Genomic DNA, 15,849 nt, shown 5'->3' with positions numbered 1-15,849 from the left:
CAATATTCCATTCGGAGAACTTAGGGACCAACTCTTAATTTTAAAAGTTTGGCGTTGCGCTCTGAGGTGGAAAAGCGATTGAGAAAACGTGGCCGGAGGAAAGCGTCATTTCCCGCGGGTTTTTTTTTTTTTTCCTGTTGTTTCTGTACCTTCTCGTCTGCTGTGTCACCAGGCTCAGCTGTCATCGCAGAAATTGTCACACTTTGTTCCGTGACACAGGCCGCAGAATAAAAAATGTGACAGCTGCTTGTTGCACTTTGGCGCTTGGTCTGCGGTAGCTGCCGCAGCGAGTAATGCTGGGTAATGGCCACATTGATCTGCGAGACGAGTGCGTTCCCTTGGACCAGAACAGGGCACGTCTCAGGGCTACCTCTGAAAGGCTGACACCTTCCTGTTGAGCGCCGTTCCTGCCTCACGCCCACCCCCTGTCGCCTGCGGATGACAGCGTGAGGCTGCGCTGCCGCTGGGCTGGGGTCTCACACACGGCCTTACAGGGGAGCAGCCCCCTCCAGACATCAACTGCACCTTGCACATTGCATGGCACTAATCCGCGGCAGCCTCCCTGCAGCAAATCTCCCCGGGGCAGATAATCCCATGGCAAGCTGTCCCCCCCGCCCCCAGACGGACCTGAATTAGGTCAGCCGGGCTGCTATCTTCTCGGCTATTTTTTTTTTTTAATACGTTTTTTTTCCCAATTGATGCTAATGGGATTTGTTTCAGTTGGTTTATTTTGATTCGGTTTATTCTGTTTTTACAGACGTATAACTTATTTTGCTTTAAACTTAATTTTTATTTTGCCGTTCATTTAATATTAACTCAATTATTTGCTATTTTTTCCTTTTTCTTCTATTTTCTGCCACTTTTCTCTTTCCTCCCTCCTTGGTTGTTTTTCTTTTTTTTTCTTTCATATTTTTTTTTGTCTTTCTTCTATTCCTTCCTCTTCCTTTTCTTCATTTATTCTTTTTTTTCTTTTATTTTTTCCCTATTCCTCCTTTTTCTTTTCGTTTCTTCCTCTTCTGTTTTCTTTATTTCCTCTTTTTTCTTTTTATTCCTTCCCTTTTCCTTTTTCCTCTTTTCTCTTTTCCTTTTTTTTCCTGTCCTTTTCTCCTCCTGCTTCCCCTTTCCCCCCCATTTTCCTTTTCTTCTTTTTATTCCTCTTTTTTCTTGTTTTTCCTTTCCTCTTTTTTCTCTTCCTTCTGTTCTTCCTTCTTCCCCCTTTTCACTTATCTTTCCTATCACAACTTCTTTTTCCTCCTCCTCTTTTCTTACCCTATCCGTATACACTTTAATTCCCGCTCTTACTAATTTTTCACTTATTTAAGTACTTTCTCGTTCCCGCCTCCCGATTGCCCTTCTTCTCCTTACCCGCTGCCCCCCTATTTCTTTCTTTCTTTCTTTACCCGCCCGCCCCCGGCCCCGGAGGAGGCGGGGAAGGGGGAGCGGCCGAGAGGTTTGCGGGCGGGGTGCACCGAGCCGCGGCCGATGGCAGCGGCTGCCCGTCGGCGAGCGGCAGGCGGGCGATGGCGCGTGGCCGGGCGGCTTACGAGTACACGGAGGCGGAGGACAAGAGCATGCGGCTGGGCTTCCTGCTCATCGCCGCCGGGCTGCTCTCCCTGCTGGGGCTGGGCTGCTGCTGGCTGCGCCCGGCGCTGCAGGAGCGGGGCGGCGGCGGCGCCGCCAACTGCACGGTGCTGGCGGTGCGGCAGCTGGGCGAGCGCTTCGCCTGCACCTTCTCGTGCGGGGCCGCCTGCCGGGGCACCGCCCGCTACCCGTGCCTGCAGGTGCTGGTGCGCACCTCCCGCTCCGCCGCGCCCGCGCTGCTGCACGAGGACGAGCGGCAGCTCCGCACCAACCCCAAGGTGAGCGCGGGGCGGACCCCGCTCGGGGAGCGCGCTCAGCGGGTGGGGATGGGATGCGCCGAAGTGGGAGTTTCCTCGGTGCCGGTAAACTTCTGGCGCGCCCGGGCACCGCGTGCCGCTTTTCGGCCATCGGTGGCTCGCGGGCGCGATCCGACGGGGTTTGGATGGAGCAGCGGCTCGGCCGCCGTGTGGCTGCGGGGCGGTGAGCGAGCTCTGCGAACTTCTCCCTCCCCGAGGTGCCGATCCCCGCGGTGCCGTCCTTCTGGAAGCCTGGCTGAAACTCAGCACCGTGTTTGCACCCCGCACCCCGCCCGCCTGTGTGTTCACACGCGTAGCGTGCGCTCCCTGGCACTGGGACCGCTCCCACGTACGGGCTGTGTGCCCCACGGTATCGCCGGCTGATGGCTGAACCCGGCCCAGCAGCAGGAAGGATGTCGTTTGGGTGCGATGGTGTCCTTTGCTTGTAACTGGGTTTAACTGAGTGGAAAAGAACGTAGAAAGAAACGTTGTCCAATTGCTTCTCCTTTACCTCACGGATTTTACGCAATACCAGAACAAAATGAGAAGAAAAGTTCTTTAGGATGGTACATCCTCTTAAGGGAGGTGAAGGATGTGCAGCTGGTGCTATGGTTCTGTTCTGTCTCCTGGATTCGAGCCCGTCTGGCTGAGTGCTCACAGCCTCCTTTTTATTTGCATCCTGAACTCTCACCATCTTCCAGAGCTTTCGGAATTTTGTGCTAAAACAGATTGGTCATAGCATCAGGCTGCGGATCCACTGGGTTTCCTGGTTTGGGCCCTGCACATATTTATGAGCAAGCACCTGTGGAGCCCTTTATCCCTTCCTGCCCACCCTTCTCCTGTAGTGTACCCACTCGTGTTGATGGACTCAGGCACACAGCACACTGATGGGTGGGAGGGGAAAAAACCCATAAGCATTTCTGTTTGGGAGTCTTGGTGTTCTCCATTCCGTTTGGCTGCTTCTCCTCACGGGGTGGCTCTCTTTTTGTTTGTTTGCAAAAGCTGTAGTGTGACAAAAGTGTATTTTCTGTTACATCATACAACTGTACTGAATTGGCCGCTGGCTGCTCTCCACCAGAAACATCTCTCCTAAAATGCTCTCCTTTCTGTAATAGAGTGGGCTGGTGTATAAGTGCATCTGCCTGTCCTGGTGAGCTCCAGCTGCAGGAAGGGACTTCTTTTCCTCTTGCTTCCTGAGATGATCACATCGCTGTATGGCCCGGGATTCATTCTGGCTCTTAAAAGATTATGTAGCTGGGTCACAGTTAATCCAGAAATGTATATATGAAGCGCTGCACACGATTACATTTTGCTCTCAGAGATTTGTGGATTTCCTTTTTTGTTTGTTTGTTTTTGTTTTGTTTTTTGGTTGGTTTTTTTTTGTCTCAAAGGAGGAAATCTCAGCAGAGCGGCGGTAGCCTTTCTTCAGCTGCGTTGATAGCAATAATCATCTCTGAGATAAGGCTTAAGGGGGATTAAGTGCGAAGTCAATTTGTCGCTGACATCCTGACCGTGGAGTGAGATGTCTTCCATGGAGCATGTGGCAGCACGCACAGCAGCGTGGGGCTGGGCAGGGGGTTTAGCTGGGCAGTGTGATGGTGGAGCATGTCAGCTGCCTGATGGATCCACTGTCCTGGTTTCACCCTTCACCTTGCCATCGAGCTCTACTCTGGAAGGACATGCTGCTGAATGGGTGCGGGACAGGCCCAGAGCCTGGGGACATAGTTTTCAGTGCTTAGGCAGCTCTGCTCCTCACCAGCAGGATGGTCAGGGCATCACTTCCGTACTTCCAGGCCATGAAAACAACCCAGCAACCCAACAACCCAAAACAACGTTTGGGAGTGCCTGCACAAGTCTGGAGAAGCTCATCAGGAGTCAGAAATTGTTAGTTTGAGGGAGTGTTGTACTTTTTCAGTGGTACTTGCCGAGAGCAGATCTGTAGAAGCAAAGCTGAGCTGGGACTGGTCCTCATCTCATTTCTAAGAGAGAGTGTGGACAGGGTGTCTGCTTCATGCCAGCACAGCAGTTTGGTGGTGGGGTCGGGATTCCTCCAGGGATGCTCCAGTGGTTGTGAATCATTGGCCCCACTAGCTGACTCACAGAGCTGGGGCAGTTGAGGGGCCTGGTGCTGGCACAGCTCCTACCTGTGGACACTGGGTGGGGGAAGGGGCTTTGTCTGTTATGTGAGCCCGTGGTGGAGGCAGGATGGGTCCCTCTGCCACCCACCTGATGTTGTCCTCAACCTGAATCCATTTCACCGCAAGCTTCCCAAACTGCAGTGCCATGCTGTCTGCCGTCCTCAGCAGACAGGGAGTGCTGCAGTTGACCATTTGCCAGGAAGGCAGTCCTTGATGAGGCATTGGAGGCTGAGGCCAGAGGTTTGCTCACTTGTGCTGTCAGTTTGTCTTCACGTAGAACTTTGGGCCCTAGCACCTGTTTGCACTTAAGATTTTCTTGTCCTCTTCATGTAGACAGTGTCTTCTAGTCTTGAGACAACTCCCCTCAGAGCTCACCAGGTCTGACTTCTTTTTAATAAAAATATTAATGAATTAGGCAAGAACTGGTCTTTTAAAGTATGAAATGTAAACTGGAAGCTGAGCCAGAGCTCGTGCCTCTGCTCCTCCTCCATGAAATGCTCCAGCGAAGCATTCGAAACAACCAGGAGTCTTTTCAGGCATCTGCAGAGATGCTGGTGGGGGAGCATCCAGCTGCAAACACACCAGACACAGAGCTTACAAAAACCGTGGTGTGAAGTTGTATTAGCTGCTCTTTGACACTTCCACTGTATTGAGTCCTGAGTCATCTATCCAAACAGCAGCTTTGACTGAAGAGTGAAGATTATTAGCTTGGTACTGATTTTGAGCTGTGTAATTGAGACTGCATTTAAATTGCATAATAATGTTATTGTTGCTGTGATACAGTGTAGGAGGTGCACCATGTACTGATAGATCCTATGAAAAGGTCTCCACATCATTAGGTTTATTCTGAATGTCTAATCTTAAGCGCTGTTCTCCAACTTCTTTGTAACTGGCTTAAGAAAAAACACCAACCTATTATAGGGTGGGACTCTTCTGCTGAAAATGGAGGTTGCTTCTTGGGCTGCAATTAAGCACAAGGCACCTTAGCCTGCTTTCAGACTCTTGGCATTTAGTTACATTTTGACGGTAGGATTTCACACTGTGTATTGTGGGGGAGGACTGTGGAATTAACCTTTCAGAAACTGCCTGTTGCCAAAGCTGGAGGTCATCCCAGGTTCATCCAGCAGCTCAGGGCAGTGGAAGTTGCCAGATTATTGTTCCCTTCTATCCTCATGCTAACAGTGCTTTGGAGGGTGATGCAGCCGATCAAGTGAAGTGCTCAAGAAGTGTGCTTGGGAGGCTAAGTATAGAAAGCTTCACCACCTATGCTGGTCATAAGGAGCCAAAACGAACACTGGGTTAGTCAGAGCTATTGATGGCATCTCAGGGAAGCAAATGAGCACCAGTGGCTGTGCAGCAGGTGATAAATCCAGTTTGGGGCTGGATATGAGGTGCTGCCCACTGCTGAAGGTCCTTATGGGTTGAGTAGATGTGTCAGGGGGACCCATGGGATTCATACGATGACAGTTTTTCCTCAGCTGAGATCTACTCCTTTCTTTGAGGTCATCTTTTCTCAAGAGGTTCAACCAACAAGATCCCGGTGATTTTGGACAAGTTTCTGCCTGTTTCCTGTGTGTTTTTCCCATGAAGATATAGAGAGGAGAGATGGAGACAAATCTAGTGCGTTTTCAGAGATAAAAGCGTGAGAACTACTCTTAAAAAACCCACAAAAAAATGAAGCCCTCTGTGATGAGTCTGCCTTTGGAGACTATAACAATATATATTTATTGTTATATAAAAATATAATTAGCTGCTTATCCGTTCTGGTAGACTTCTCTTGGAAAAGATCTCTGCAGTTGCTTATAAGTCTGAAATTCAGGATGGAGATAAAGAATATTTCACCAGATTATAAAGCTTGGGAAGGATTCACAAGTTAGCTAGGGGATGTGGAAGGTCTTTGAAGGATCCAGAGAAAGGTTTGCCAGCAAAGGTGGTCATACTGTCCATGCTTTTTGTTATCTGGGGGTAAGTTGAACTGTGTTACTCAGGTTGGTTCAACATCTCCTGTAACGATCTCATGTATGGATGACTGGTAGTGACAGGAGCAATTGTGCCAGGTTTTTATTATTATTATTATTGTTGTTGTTATTATTATTATTTTATTATTTTTCTTGTGGAGTTCCCTGTGTCTGGGATGGAAGAGTGGTGTGCCAGAGACACACAGTCCTGGGCAGTCTGCTCTGGGTGGCCCTGCTTGGGCAGGGAGGTTGGATCAGATGGCCTCCAGAGGGTCCTGCTAACCTCAGCCATCCTGTGATTTTGTCAAAGACAAGACTTGCAAACATTGTGAGTGGGTTGTGAGTGACCCAGGGCTGCATCTCTGAAAGCTCAGTCTCAAGTGTGCTGAGGTTGTGGAGAGACTGCTCTTCATCTGCTGGGCTTTGAAGCAGATATCCCAGGAACCAGTATCTCTGTGGCTGACTTCTCTATGGTGGAAGCAGACACTGAACAGTTCTGCAGAAATGAGGCTTTGCACTCTCTGTGCTGCTTTCTGCTCGTGTTGTAGAAGTGGCAGAAAAAGCTTTTCATGCCTAAGAATGTCAGCTAGGTATCAGGTATCCTATCATCTGGAATTTGCTGGAATATTTTGATTGTTTCTACATTCATCATGATGACAAAACAAACCAAAAACCCATAGGTGTTGCATGGCAGGTTGGTTTGATAACAAAACAAAACATGACAGATCCTTGATTTTGTTTCTTAATTCTTTCCCAGTGCCTTGCAGTAACTAGCAAGTCGAGTTCAGCTTACTTATTGGTTTTCTTTCTTTGGAGCTTGCATTGATTTTTCTTTGCACATTTAACCAACGTTGGGATTAATAGGAAAATGCAGAGGAAGTGATGCCTGGTGTCCTGAAGCACAGAAGTAACTCTGTTTTGCTGCATGTGTTGACAGTGTTCGTACATCCCTCCCTGCGCCAGAGATGATCAGGAGAACTCTGAGAATGTCACATACAAGCAGAAATACTGGAAAGAGAAAGTGGGTTCGCAACCATTTACATGCTATTTTAATCAGCACTTGAGGTAAGTAATGTATGTTTGCATAGATGGAAGTGCTCTTGGTTCTTTTGGCATAATACGCATGTACGTACATGTAGTGATGTGGCTTAATGCAAGGAGTTTTGTGAGACAGCTCTATTGGTGAAAAGATATACAGGAATGAAAAGGCATTTTTACCACTTGAAGTAAGAAAAAAAACAAAACTGTAAGGAAAGTTCCCTTTAAATCGTGCAATATTATGGAGGAAGGCATCTTTTTTTTAATGCTTTGATGGCAGATTGATGCTTTGGGTGTTAAAGTTTCTTATCTCAAGAAGAGAGAAACCCCCTTGTGTTCATGAGGGGCTGGAAGAAAAAGAGATCAGTAAATAGTGTAAATGAACTTGGGAATCGTGCTCGTAGTGGATTAATAGATCAGATAAATCCAGTAAATGTTCACAGAACTGTCAGTTTTCACACATGCTTGCAAAGTAGGAAGCTGTAACGCAAAGTATCACCACTTCTGTTTCAGTTCTTCCTTTTGCTCCCGATGCTGGTGTGGTTTAGATGACTTACAGGGTGACGTCTAGTCTCCTTCCTTCAGAAAACAGGAAGAGGAGGGAGCACTGTTGCTCGCCTTGTTCTGATGATGATGTGAGGGCTGTGATGTGACAGTGCCAGTGTGAGGGCACACTTGGAGGAGTCTGAGAGAACAACGATGAAAGAGTTGACAGATCCATGTAGATGAGGAGGTGGAAAGAGGTCTTCAGATCAGCCAAGGTTTTGCAGGGCTTAACCTCCAGTTCCAGAGGGATCTGGCATGGAGAGCTGGAGCACTCTGGCAGGCACAGAGAAGCCTGACTCCTGGGCAGCCTGTTGGATGCCTCAGGCCTTCAGGTTCTCCTAATCTGGCTGTGCTTCTTGTCCCCTCCCTGCTGATACTGTAGGCCTAGTTGGCATGCCCAGGAGAATGGTCTGTAGGGGCAAAAAAATGTCAAGAGTTTGCAGGTTGGGGTGTGTGCTGGAGGCTAGTAACTCAGGACACCCCATGCAGTGGCATCACACTTGGCCTGGCCCTTGCTGGGGGCAGCTTTGGTCCACAGGGTGGACCAGAAGGGTGCTTGGCTCTGCTGACCAGCAGCTGAGCAATGGCTTCGGCTTCACCAGGTAGGGGATGCTCAGATCTTCTGCAGGAGACATGGTGAATGGGCTTCATCTGAGACAGTGGGCAAGATGCTGTGGAAGTTAGGTGTTAGTGACAGCGGAGAGAAATAGGAACTTTTCGTCTCACCTAAAATAAATGCCTGAGATATGGTGGATGCCCAGAGGTATTTGTCTGTCTCCTGTAACGAGGCTCAGGGCAATATGCCCAGCTGCAGACGTGCAGGTGGTAGGTGTGCTGGGGTGGGTGAGCTGATTCTCACATCACATCTGCAGGTGAGGCTGAGGCAAACTTATCAAAGAGGTTGTGTGCTGCATAAAGTCTGCCATTTGTTCTCTGCCAATTGTGCAGCACTCAGGCAGGGTTTTTTCCTTTCATTTGCTGAATCCTTTATTGTTAAATGTTATTGCCAAATGTTATGGCTGCCTTAAAGTGCTGCTTTTTTTAATTTTTTTATTTTTTGATTGTACAGCAATTTCTGTGCAGCAGAAGAAAGGCTCCCTGCCAGAGATACTTGAAGATAGTCTAAGCTGAAATGTGTACACCATCTATTTTCTTCTGGAGATAGGAATGCGCTTCGAAAGATACGTTTTGCTGACACTAAGGGTGCTTGCTTAGGTATACTCTTGGAGCTACGATAATTAAAGAGCTTGCCAAGCAGGAAAAATCATACAAAGGGAATAATATGTTCACTTCAGAAAAGAAATGTGCAAATCTTCTGTCAGCATTTTGTGAACAGTGTGGTGCAGCTAAATCCTTCTTGTCAGCCTGCGTAAGACATATAGAATGTAGTGGTAGGACCCTTAGATAGAGTAGTATTTACAATAACAGTGGTTTCTTGAAGTGGTAGAATAAAATTCTTGAGAAATGAGCTGGTGTCATCTCCTCTTCACAACATTTAATTTGATAACACTGTCAGAATTGTTACTGCATGTGGAGCTCACTGATGGGCAACTCCTGTAGGTTGGTGGGGCACACTTCAATCAGTTTGTTTGAGAAGAAAAAGAAAGACATGGATACAGCACTAAGGCACGTGATTTAGTGATGGGACTCAATAGGTCATGTTCCTGGTTGGACTCTACAATCTTCAAGGTCTTTTCCTACCCAAACTCTGATTCTGTGGTTCTATGACTAATTTCTTCAAGTTATAAGTCTCACTGATGCCAACCACAGTGACAAAAAGTGATAGAGATCTCCATCAGCTCAGGCCCCTCAATCATCATGCAGAGATGGACAGAGGAACATAGGTCAGTTTAAATGGTGATTTTCTTCAGCTCTGGGCTTATCCAGTACACAAGAACACTGTGATTGCTTTTCTGTAGTGTAGCTTATGTCTCTCAATGTTATTGCATGGTGCTGCACACAAATTCACAGATCTAATTTGGAGAGCAAACAGTTGTGAGTAGTGGCCACCTGTATGGAGCTGGGCCTACCCTGGGAGTAGCTCTCTGCAGAAGCCAAGGGTGCTGTAACCATGGGGCTGCTCATCCATATAGGGTGGAACAGAAATCTTGTTCTGCTTTGGTACACACTGTTCTTCCACTGTGTCATCTGTGGAGCTGTGCTCAGGCCAGGGGGCCATAAGGGCACTGCCCCTGCCTGCAGCAATGGAAAAAAACCACTAACAAGTGCTTGTTGTAATGAAGCTGAAGGCATGTGAACCCCTGTGGGCAACGTGAGTGCCTGCAGATTGCATATATATTTAAATCTAGACTTCACTGAGTACAAAAAATGTATGTAAAGTTTCCCTATCCCACACCCTCCTTTCTGTGGCTTCTGCTGTGTCATAGAAAATTGCATGGTGTAGTAAATAAATGATAACTGAGGCATTTACATGCCTGTAGCTTTTTGGTCCTGGACAACATTCTGGTAACCCTAGCAAGCAGTTCTTTGCATGATGCATGGTAATTGCTCCACGGGGTCTGGTGTAGACCTGCTTAACTCAGTGCCCATTCATGCAGGCAGCCGTGTTCAAGGGCAGAGGGGCTGTGACCCTCAGCAAGAAGTCCTCCTAAAAATTAATGCTGTTTTGCCTTTTCACAGCGAATACAGATTTCTGCCTTCCTTGTCTGGGCAATGAAAGGGAAAGGTATACTTTCAGAGTTAAGGTTGAGATGTCTGTAGGTTTTTTATGTTGTTTAGTTGTGTTGGTGGTGTTGTGTGTCCACCACTGTATGAGCAGCACCATGTTTTTGCAGTGTGCATTGTCTGCAGAGATGCTGTGAGCAGTTTACAGGGAACTGCTTCTTTCTATAAGGTATGACTTAGACAGGGACTGCTGCTGCAACTGATGTTAATAATAGCACGCAACTAAAACCAGCTCTAATCCTGAATCTTCACTAATGGCACCTGTTTTCACAAAGGGAAACCCTTACAAATGACTGATGGCAAGAGCCACAGTCCCACCTGCAGTGAGTGGTTGGAATCCATCACTTCTGTCATATCGGATATTTTCCCAAATCTCTTAAGACTCAATTAAAAGGATATCTTGCTTTCCCCAAACCACGCTTTCTTTCTTTAATTGAATTTGATTTTCTAGTTTGTTAGTGTGCCTTTTGTTTCTGAACTCTTTGATTAGTACCCACTTAAAAAAATAGTAATAAAAAAGCACAAACTTTAAATTCAGTGTCTTTTGCAAGTTTAGAACCGAGAGAACTCAGTGCAGTCTGTATATGGTCTCCTGGCCAATTAGCACTCATTAACCATAGGTAATGAAAGAGTGAACAGAAGAGAAGCAGTGCCGTGCCTCTCAGGAAGGGATTTCTGTTTGGGTGCTGCCAGATAAGTGGCATGGATGATGGTGAGTCTGTGCATATCACGTTGTGTTGCTTTATTCACATTGCAGTCTCCATGAGACCTGATGATGTGTCTGGAGGATTTCAGCTGAGCAGACTTCACATCTCTGCTGTTGAATACACCTGAGTTTCTTATGATCGATTTCTATGTAGCTGAGTGTCAGCTTTTATGTAGCCAAGCTGCTCATGATCATCGTTCCTAGCACAGAGATGCTGTCATCTGCCACTGTGCAGGCATCTCCTTTAGTTTCTTATTGCAGCAAGAGGGGATTCTCTGTGTTTCCCCTGGCAGGAGGTGGTTCCTCAGGGCTGCATTCTGGGTGGGATGGAGTTACTGTGGGCGAGGTGCTGAGCTGCTGTGCTGGTGGCTGCTCCTGCCTGTGGCCATGCTTAGATCCTGGGGCAGGAGTGAGAGCCCACTGCTGGTCTGGGGCTGTGAGGAGAGTCGGGGTGCACTGACAAAGGGGAGACCAACAATGTGTTTTTGTCTAACTGGAAAAAGTTCTGCTTCCTTGCTTTGCAGATGGTTTTTCCAGCAGACTGCCTGCCTCTGGCTGGAGCTGGAAAGCAGCCAGAAAGTGCAAATGCTGTGAGACAGGCTTAATAACTCTGTTAAAACTGCAGGGAAAGCAAGCAGAGCTAGGGCTGAGAAAAACCTGCCTGTGTGGGCCCACACTGACCCCCAGGCTCAGGTGGAAGGCAGGCAGGTGGGCACTGAGCTGTCACACACTTGACCTGTCTGAATTCCCAAGTCTCTGGAGATGCCTCCTTCTTGCTGCCCTCGTCTGTCCTTCCCTCTGTTCCCTTTTTCAACTGCACAGCCATGTAAGCAACCACTGCAGAGGTTTGTGGGGCAGGTCCTGGCTGGTCCCCACAGGCCCCCATGGGATGTACTCAGGCCTTGGGCTGCTTTACCTGGAGTGCAGCCAAGGCTCACAGCTGGGAGGGGAGCTGTAATTGCACCTGGAATCCCTCGTGCAGTATCTGTGGCCATTTCAGGTAGAAATATGCACATAAGACACCTTTCAGCCTTAAAGAAGACTCAGAGGGGGAGCTGATCCACGTTTATAAATATCTAAGGAGCGGGAGGCAAGGGGATGAGGCTGGACTCTTCTCAGCAGTGTGTGGTGATAGGATGAGGGGAAATGGCCGCAAACTGAAGCATAGGAAGTTCCACACAAATGTGCGTGGGAACTCCTTCCCAGTGCAGTGCCGGAGCAGTGGCACAGCTGCACAGAGAGGTGGTGGAGTCTCCTTCTCTGGAGACGTTCCAGACCCGCCTGGACGCCTACCTGTGCAACCTGGGCTAGGGAGCTGCTCTGGCAGGGGGTTGGACTCCGTGATCTCTGGAGGTCCCTTCCAACCCCTACAGTTCTGTGATCCTGTGATTTTTTTTTTTATTGCTTCCACACCGGATGCATTCCACTGGTGCCACATGGATGGCGCTGGGTGTGTTCACGCTCCTTCCCTTTGCAGGCCAGATGATGTCATGCTGAAGCGCACGCACGACGAGACCGTCCTCTTGCACTGCTTCCTCTGGCCTCTGGTCACCTTCCTGGTGGGTGTCCTCATCGTGGCGCTGACGGCCTGCGCCCGCAGCCTGGCTGCAAGGGCAGAGGCCATCCAGAGGAAGAAGCACTCGTAGCGGGGCTGCGGGCCGCCAGGGAGCCTCGCTCGCACAGGAAGGCTCAGCACGCTGTGAGGCTTGGCACCGCACATCCCGGCTGCCGATGGAGCTGCTCCTGCCAGAGGGTTCATCCTGGGAGCCCGCCCTTCCCAGCGCCAGCTCTAGCTGCTTCCTCTGCTGCGGCACTGAATGAGAACGCTACCGAAACTCCACGCTGCACCAACACACTGTGCTCTGTCCGCCCTCACCAGCACTGCCCGCCTCCTAGCGGCGTCGAGAGACAGTTTCTAAGAACTCTGCCGTTGGCTCATTTATTCTCCGCAAAGTGATCTTTGCTATCGTTTAATATCAGATATTTATTTCCTTTATGATAGACTGTATTTCCAAAGTAATAAAGTTTGGCTGTTTTGTTTTTATACCTTTGTTTTATTTGTTTATTTTTAAAAAGCTTTGTGAGGAAGACACCACCGAGCTCGCTTCGGTATTTGTCACTGAGTAGGAAACCTTCACTTTAGAACTCAAACTTTCACTTCCGTACAGGTGAAATCCATCATCGTCACCTGCTCAGGGTGAGGAAGTGTAAAAACCTCCCAAAAATATTTACCTGGAAAAGGCAATTAAATACTGGATCCGCCCTAAGTGCCTCAGCAGTCCGTACAGTCTCATCCCCTCTCCATCACTCCAGGATGCTCCCAGGGCTCTAAGGAGCCGTGGTGGTGTCTTGGTGTGGTTGTACCTAAATGAGTGTTCTCAGAGCTTCACCAGTGTGCAGCAGGGGACTGCAGGAGCATCCTCTGGGCCCCCTCTGCTCCGGGATGCCTGCTGCTTGGAAGGGCCCACTCCACGCTGCAGAAAGGAGCACGAAACGTACTGCCAGGATGAGCAGAGCTGCTGAGCTCCCTCAGTGTGCTCTCACACTCTCTGTGATTCTGAAACATCACCCACGTGTGTGTGGTTCAAGGTTTGGTTGCTTCCTTTTTTTTCCCCTAATTTAATACTGGGTAACTTCTCACACGTACAGGGAAAGGCCGTGCTTTGCTGCCTGAGTGTATTTCCCTGTTTTCCCCAAGGAGGAGGTGCGTGCTGACACAGATTCACCCAGATTGCCAACCCGGTAGCAGGGCGCTCACAAATCCAGATTAACAAAATCCTCTCTGTCTCTGCTCCAGAAGGTATTGTGCCTGGATTGCGTGGCCGGTTCTTGGAGTGGAAGGCAGGAAGCAAACTGAGCTCATTCAGCTCTCTCCATCGGGTGCTGTGTCTCCAAATGTGGTAGAAACGTGGCATGCAGGGGCCTCTGGAAGTAAGTCGTGGTTGCAGGGTTGGTACTGCACCACAAGTTAAACACTGCCGCTGACACACCTCTGTCATGCCAAGATGTGATGTGGAGAGAAAAAAAACACTAAAATTTGCTCGTCTGCTGCAGCTTGTGCTTTGTTGGTTCAGACAAGTCTTTCTAATCCCTGTGCCCGGTGGAAGCCGGGGATTTCCTTCCAGAGGATTATTCACTGATTCCCCTTTGGCTTTGTGTATTTCCAGCTTTTGTGGTGTATTCTCTGAAGTGTTGGCTCAGCCACACGTCTGCTCTCCTCGGAGCCATCTGCAGAGCTGACTTCTGCATGTATTCAAGATTTATGCACTCTTGCTTTGAGAAGTTTAGCTCCTTCATGCTCTTTGTCTCCCAGCTTTAGCAAGCCCCACTTTTCCTTCCATGCAGAGGAGTTAAACCAGTTTGTTGTCACAGCATCTTTCTCTGATGACCTTGTAGGAGTTGGATGCCCAATGGGACTGCATAGCTCTGCTGGCACTCCGAGCCTTGGCACAAGCACAGCTCACCCTCACAGCTTGTCCCTCTGAGTGCTGGTGTGAGAAGTGAAGGGGAAAATTGGCCAATGCTTAAAACCTTTTGTAGGTAAGGTGCTATTCCAGGGAGGGAGGAACACTGAGGATGTGACTAATGCTTGTTGTTTGGGGTTTGGGTCTTACTTGAAGCTGCTCAGCACTGCAAATGCAGGAGCTGACCAGTGACCCTGGTGACTGTAGACAAAATGGCCAGAACTACTTTAAAGACAGGAGTGACCTCATGGAAGAGGATAGTGACAGGAGAAGAGGGAATGGCTTTATACGAAGAGAGGGGAGTTTTAGGTTAGATGTTAGGAAGAACTTATTTACTCAGAGGGGAATGAGACGCTGGCACGATGCCCCATTCCTGGAGACATCCAAGTCCACACTGAGTGGCACTGTGGGAAGCCTGAGCTGGTGGGTGGCAACCAGTCCATGGCACAGGGTTGGAACTGGGTGAGCTTTAAGGCCTCTTCCAACCCAATCCATTCTATGATTTTATGATTCCACAAATGTAAAATTTTGCTGCAGTACATACTGACAAAGCAGTGAACTGCACACACCCCTCACATCCACAACGCACAGTTTCCCAACAGCATGTAGCACAGACAGCAATCCCTTTGAAATTACTTTCTCAGAAATGTGATGAGAGTTGCTTGAATCACCTTCATATTGCTTAAAAATAAAAAATAAGAAGTAATCTGCCTGTAATTTAATTTAATGAGTTAATGCTGTTTCAAACATGAATTCACATAAGACTTCCCATAACTTTTGACTATCAAAAGGTTTGTCCCCTTATATATTTGCATGCCAACCACCATTCCCCAGAAGTAGTATATTAAGCTTTTTGTACAGCTGCTTGTTCAGCTGACAGGTGCCCTGAGGCTGTCAGGAAGGCTGTTTTGAGGCAGGGGAAAGTTTGAAAGGACTCCATATCCAACAGTCTTTATGTCCAAATGTCAGGTAGCCTTGATCCCAACAACCATTTTTTTTTTCCCTGAAATATCAATCTGTTTTAAAAATAATCCAACTTCTGGAAATAAATAGCTAGATTTTGTTGATGGGTTTTTGATAGATTAATTTTCAATCCTTGTTGAATACACTGAATGTGTGCTATGGACCTAAAAGCATCCAGATGAATGCATCCCAGGCTGTAAGTGGTTCTGCTTAAAAGCAAGTGGTGTTCTGTGAACTTTGCTACTTTTTTTGCAGTCAAAGTGGAGACTAATGGAGACATGGGAAGCAATACAGCATAGGGACTGCTTTTAAAGAATGCATCCAGATTTCATTTAAGAAATTAATTTGTATCAGGTTAGCAACAAGCTCAGGGAGATAGAGTATGGGCTGAAGAACTGTCAGCACACAGCATTACGTGGGTTGGGCACCACTCCTTGCTGTCTGTCCTGCTGCTGAGGTGCTGCATGTGCCCCA

At 48.2% G+C, this 15,849-nt stretch overlaps 1 protein-coding gene across 1 annotated transcript; it reads left to right on the top strand.

Annotated features, from left to right (window-relative positions):
* Positions 1 to 1,481: 1,481 nt before the first annotated feature.
* Positions 1,482 to 12,992, top strand: KCNMB4 (potassium calcium-activated channel subfamily M regulatory beta subunit 4). The gene is made up of 3 exons (XM_065741424.1): positions 1,482 to 1,859; positions 6,911 to 7,038; positions 12,426 to 12,992. The coding sequence occupies exons 1-3, from the start codon at positions 1,521 to 1,523 to the stop codon at positions 12,592 to 12,594; spliced, it is 636 nt and encodes a 211-aa protein (XP_065597496.1). The 5' UTR covers positions 1,482 to 1,520; the 3' UTR covers positions 12,595 to 12,992.
* Positions 12,993 to 15,849: the final 2,857 nt, after the last annotated feature.

This window comes from Cyrtonyx montezumae, unplaced genomic scaffold (assembly GCF_038088225.1).
Source record: "Cyrtonyx montezumae isolate F1298 unplaced genomic scaffold, pur_monq_1.0 scaffold_3, whole genome shotgun sequence".
Lineage (NCBI taxonomy): Eukaryota > Metazoa > Chordata > Aves > Galliformes > Odontophoridae > Cyrtonyx > Cyrtonyx montezumae.
This window is presented reverse-complemented; position numbering and strand designations above follow the sequence as displayed.

Excerpts from the sequence above, each read along its gene's own strand:
- KCNMB4 (XM_065741424.1), top strand. The coding sequence starts at position 1,521 with ATGGCGCGTGGCCGGGCGGCTTACGAGTACACGGAGGCGGAGGACAAG. Across the intron at positions 1,860-6,910 it reads AGCTCCGCACCAACCCCAAG|TGTTCGTACATCCCTCCCTG; the intron begins GTGAGCGCGGGG and ends ATGTGTTGACAG. Across the intron at positions 7,039-12,425 it reads TATTTTAATCAGCACTTGAG|GCCAGATGATGTCATGCTGA; the intron begins GTAAGTAATGTA and ends TTCCCTTTGCAG.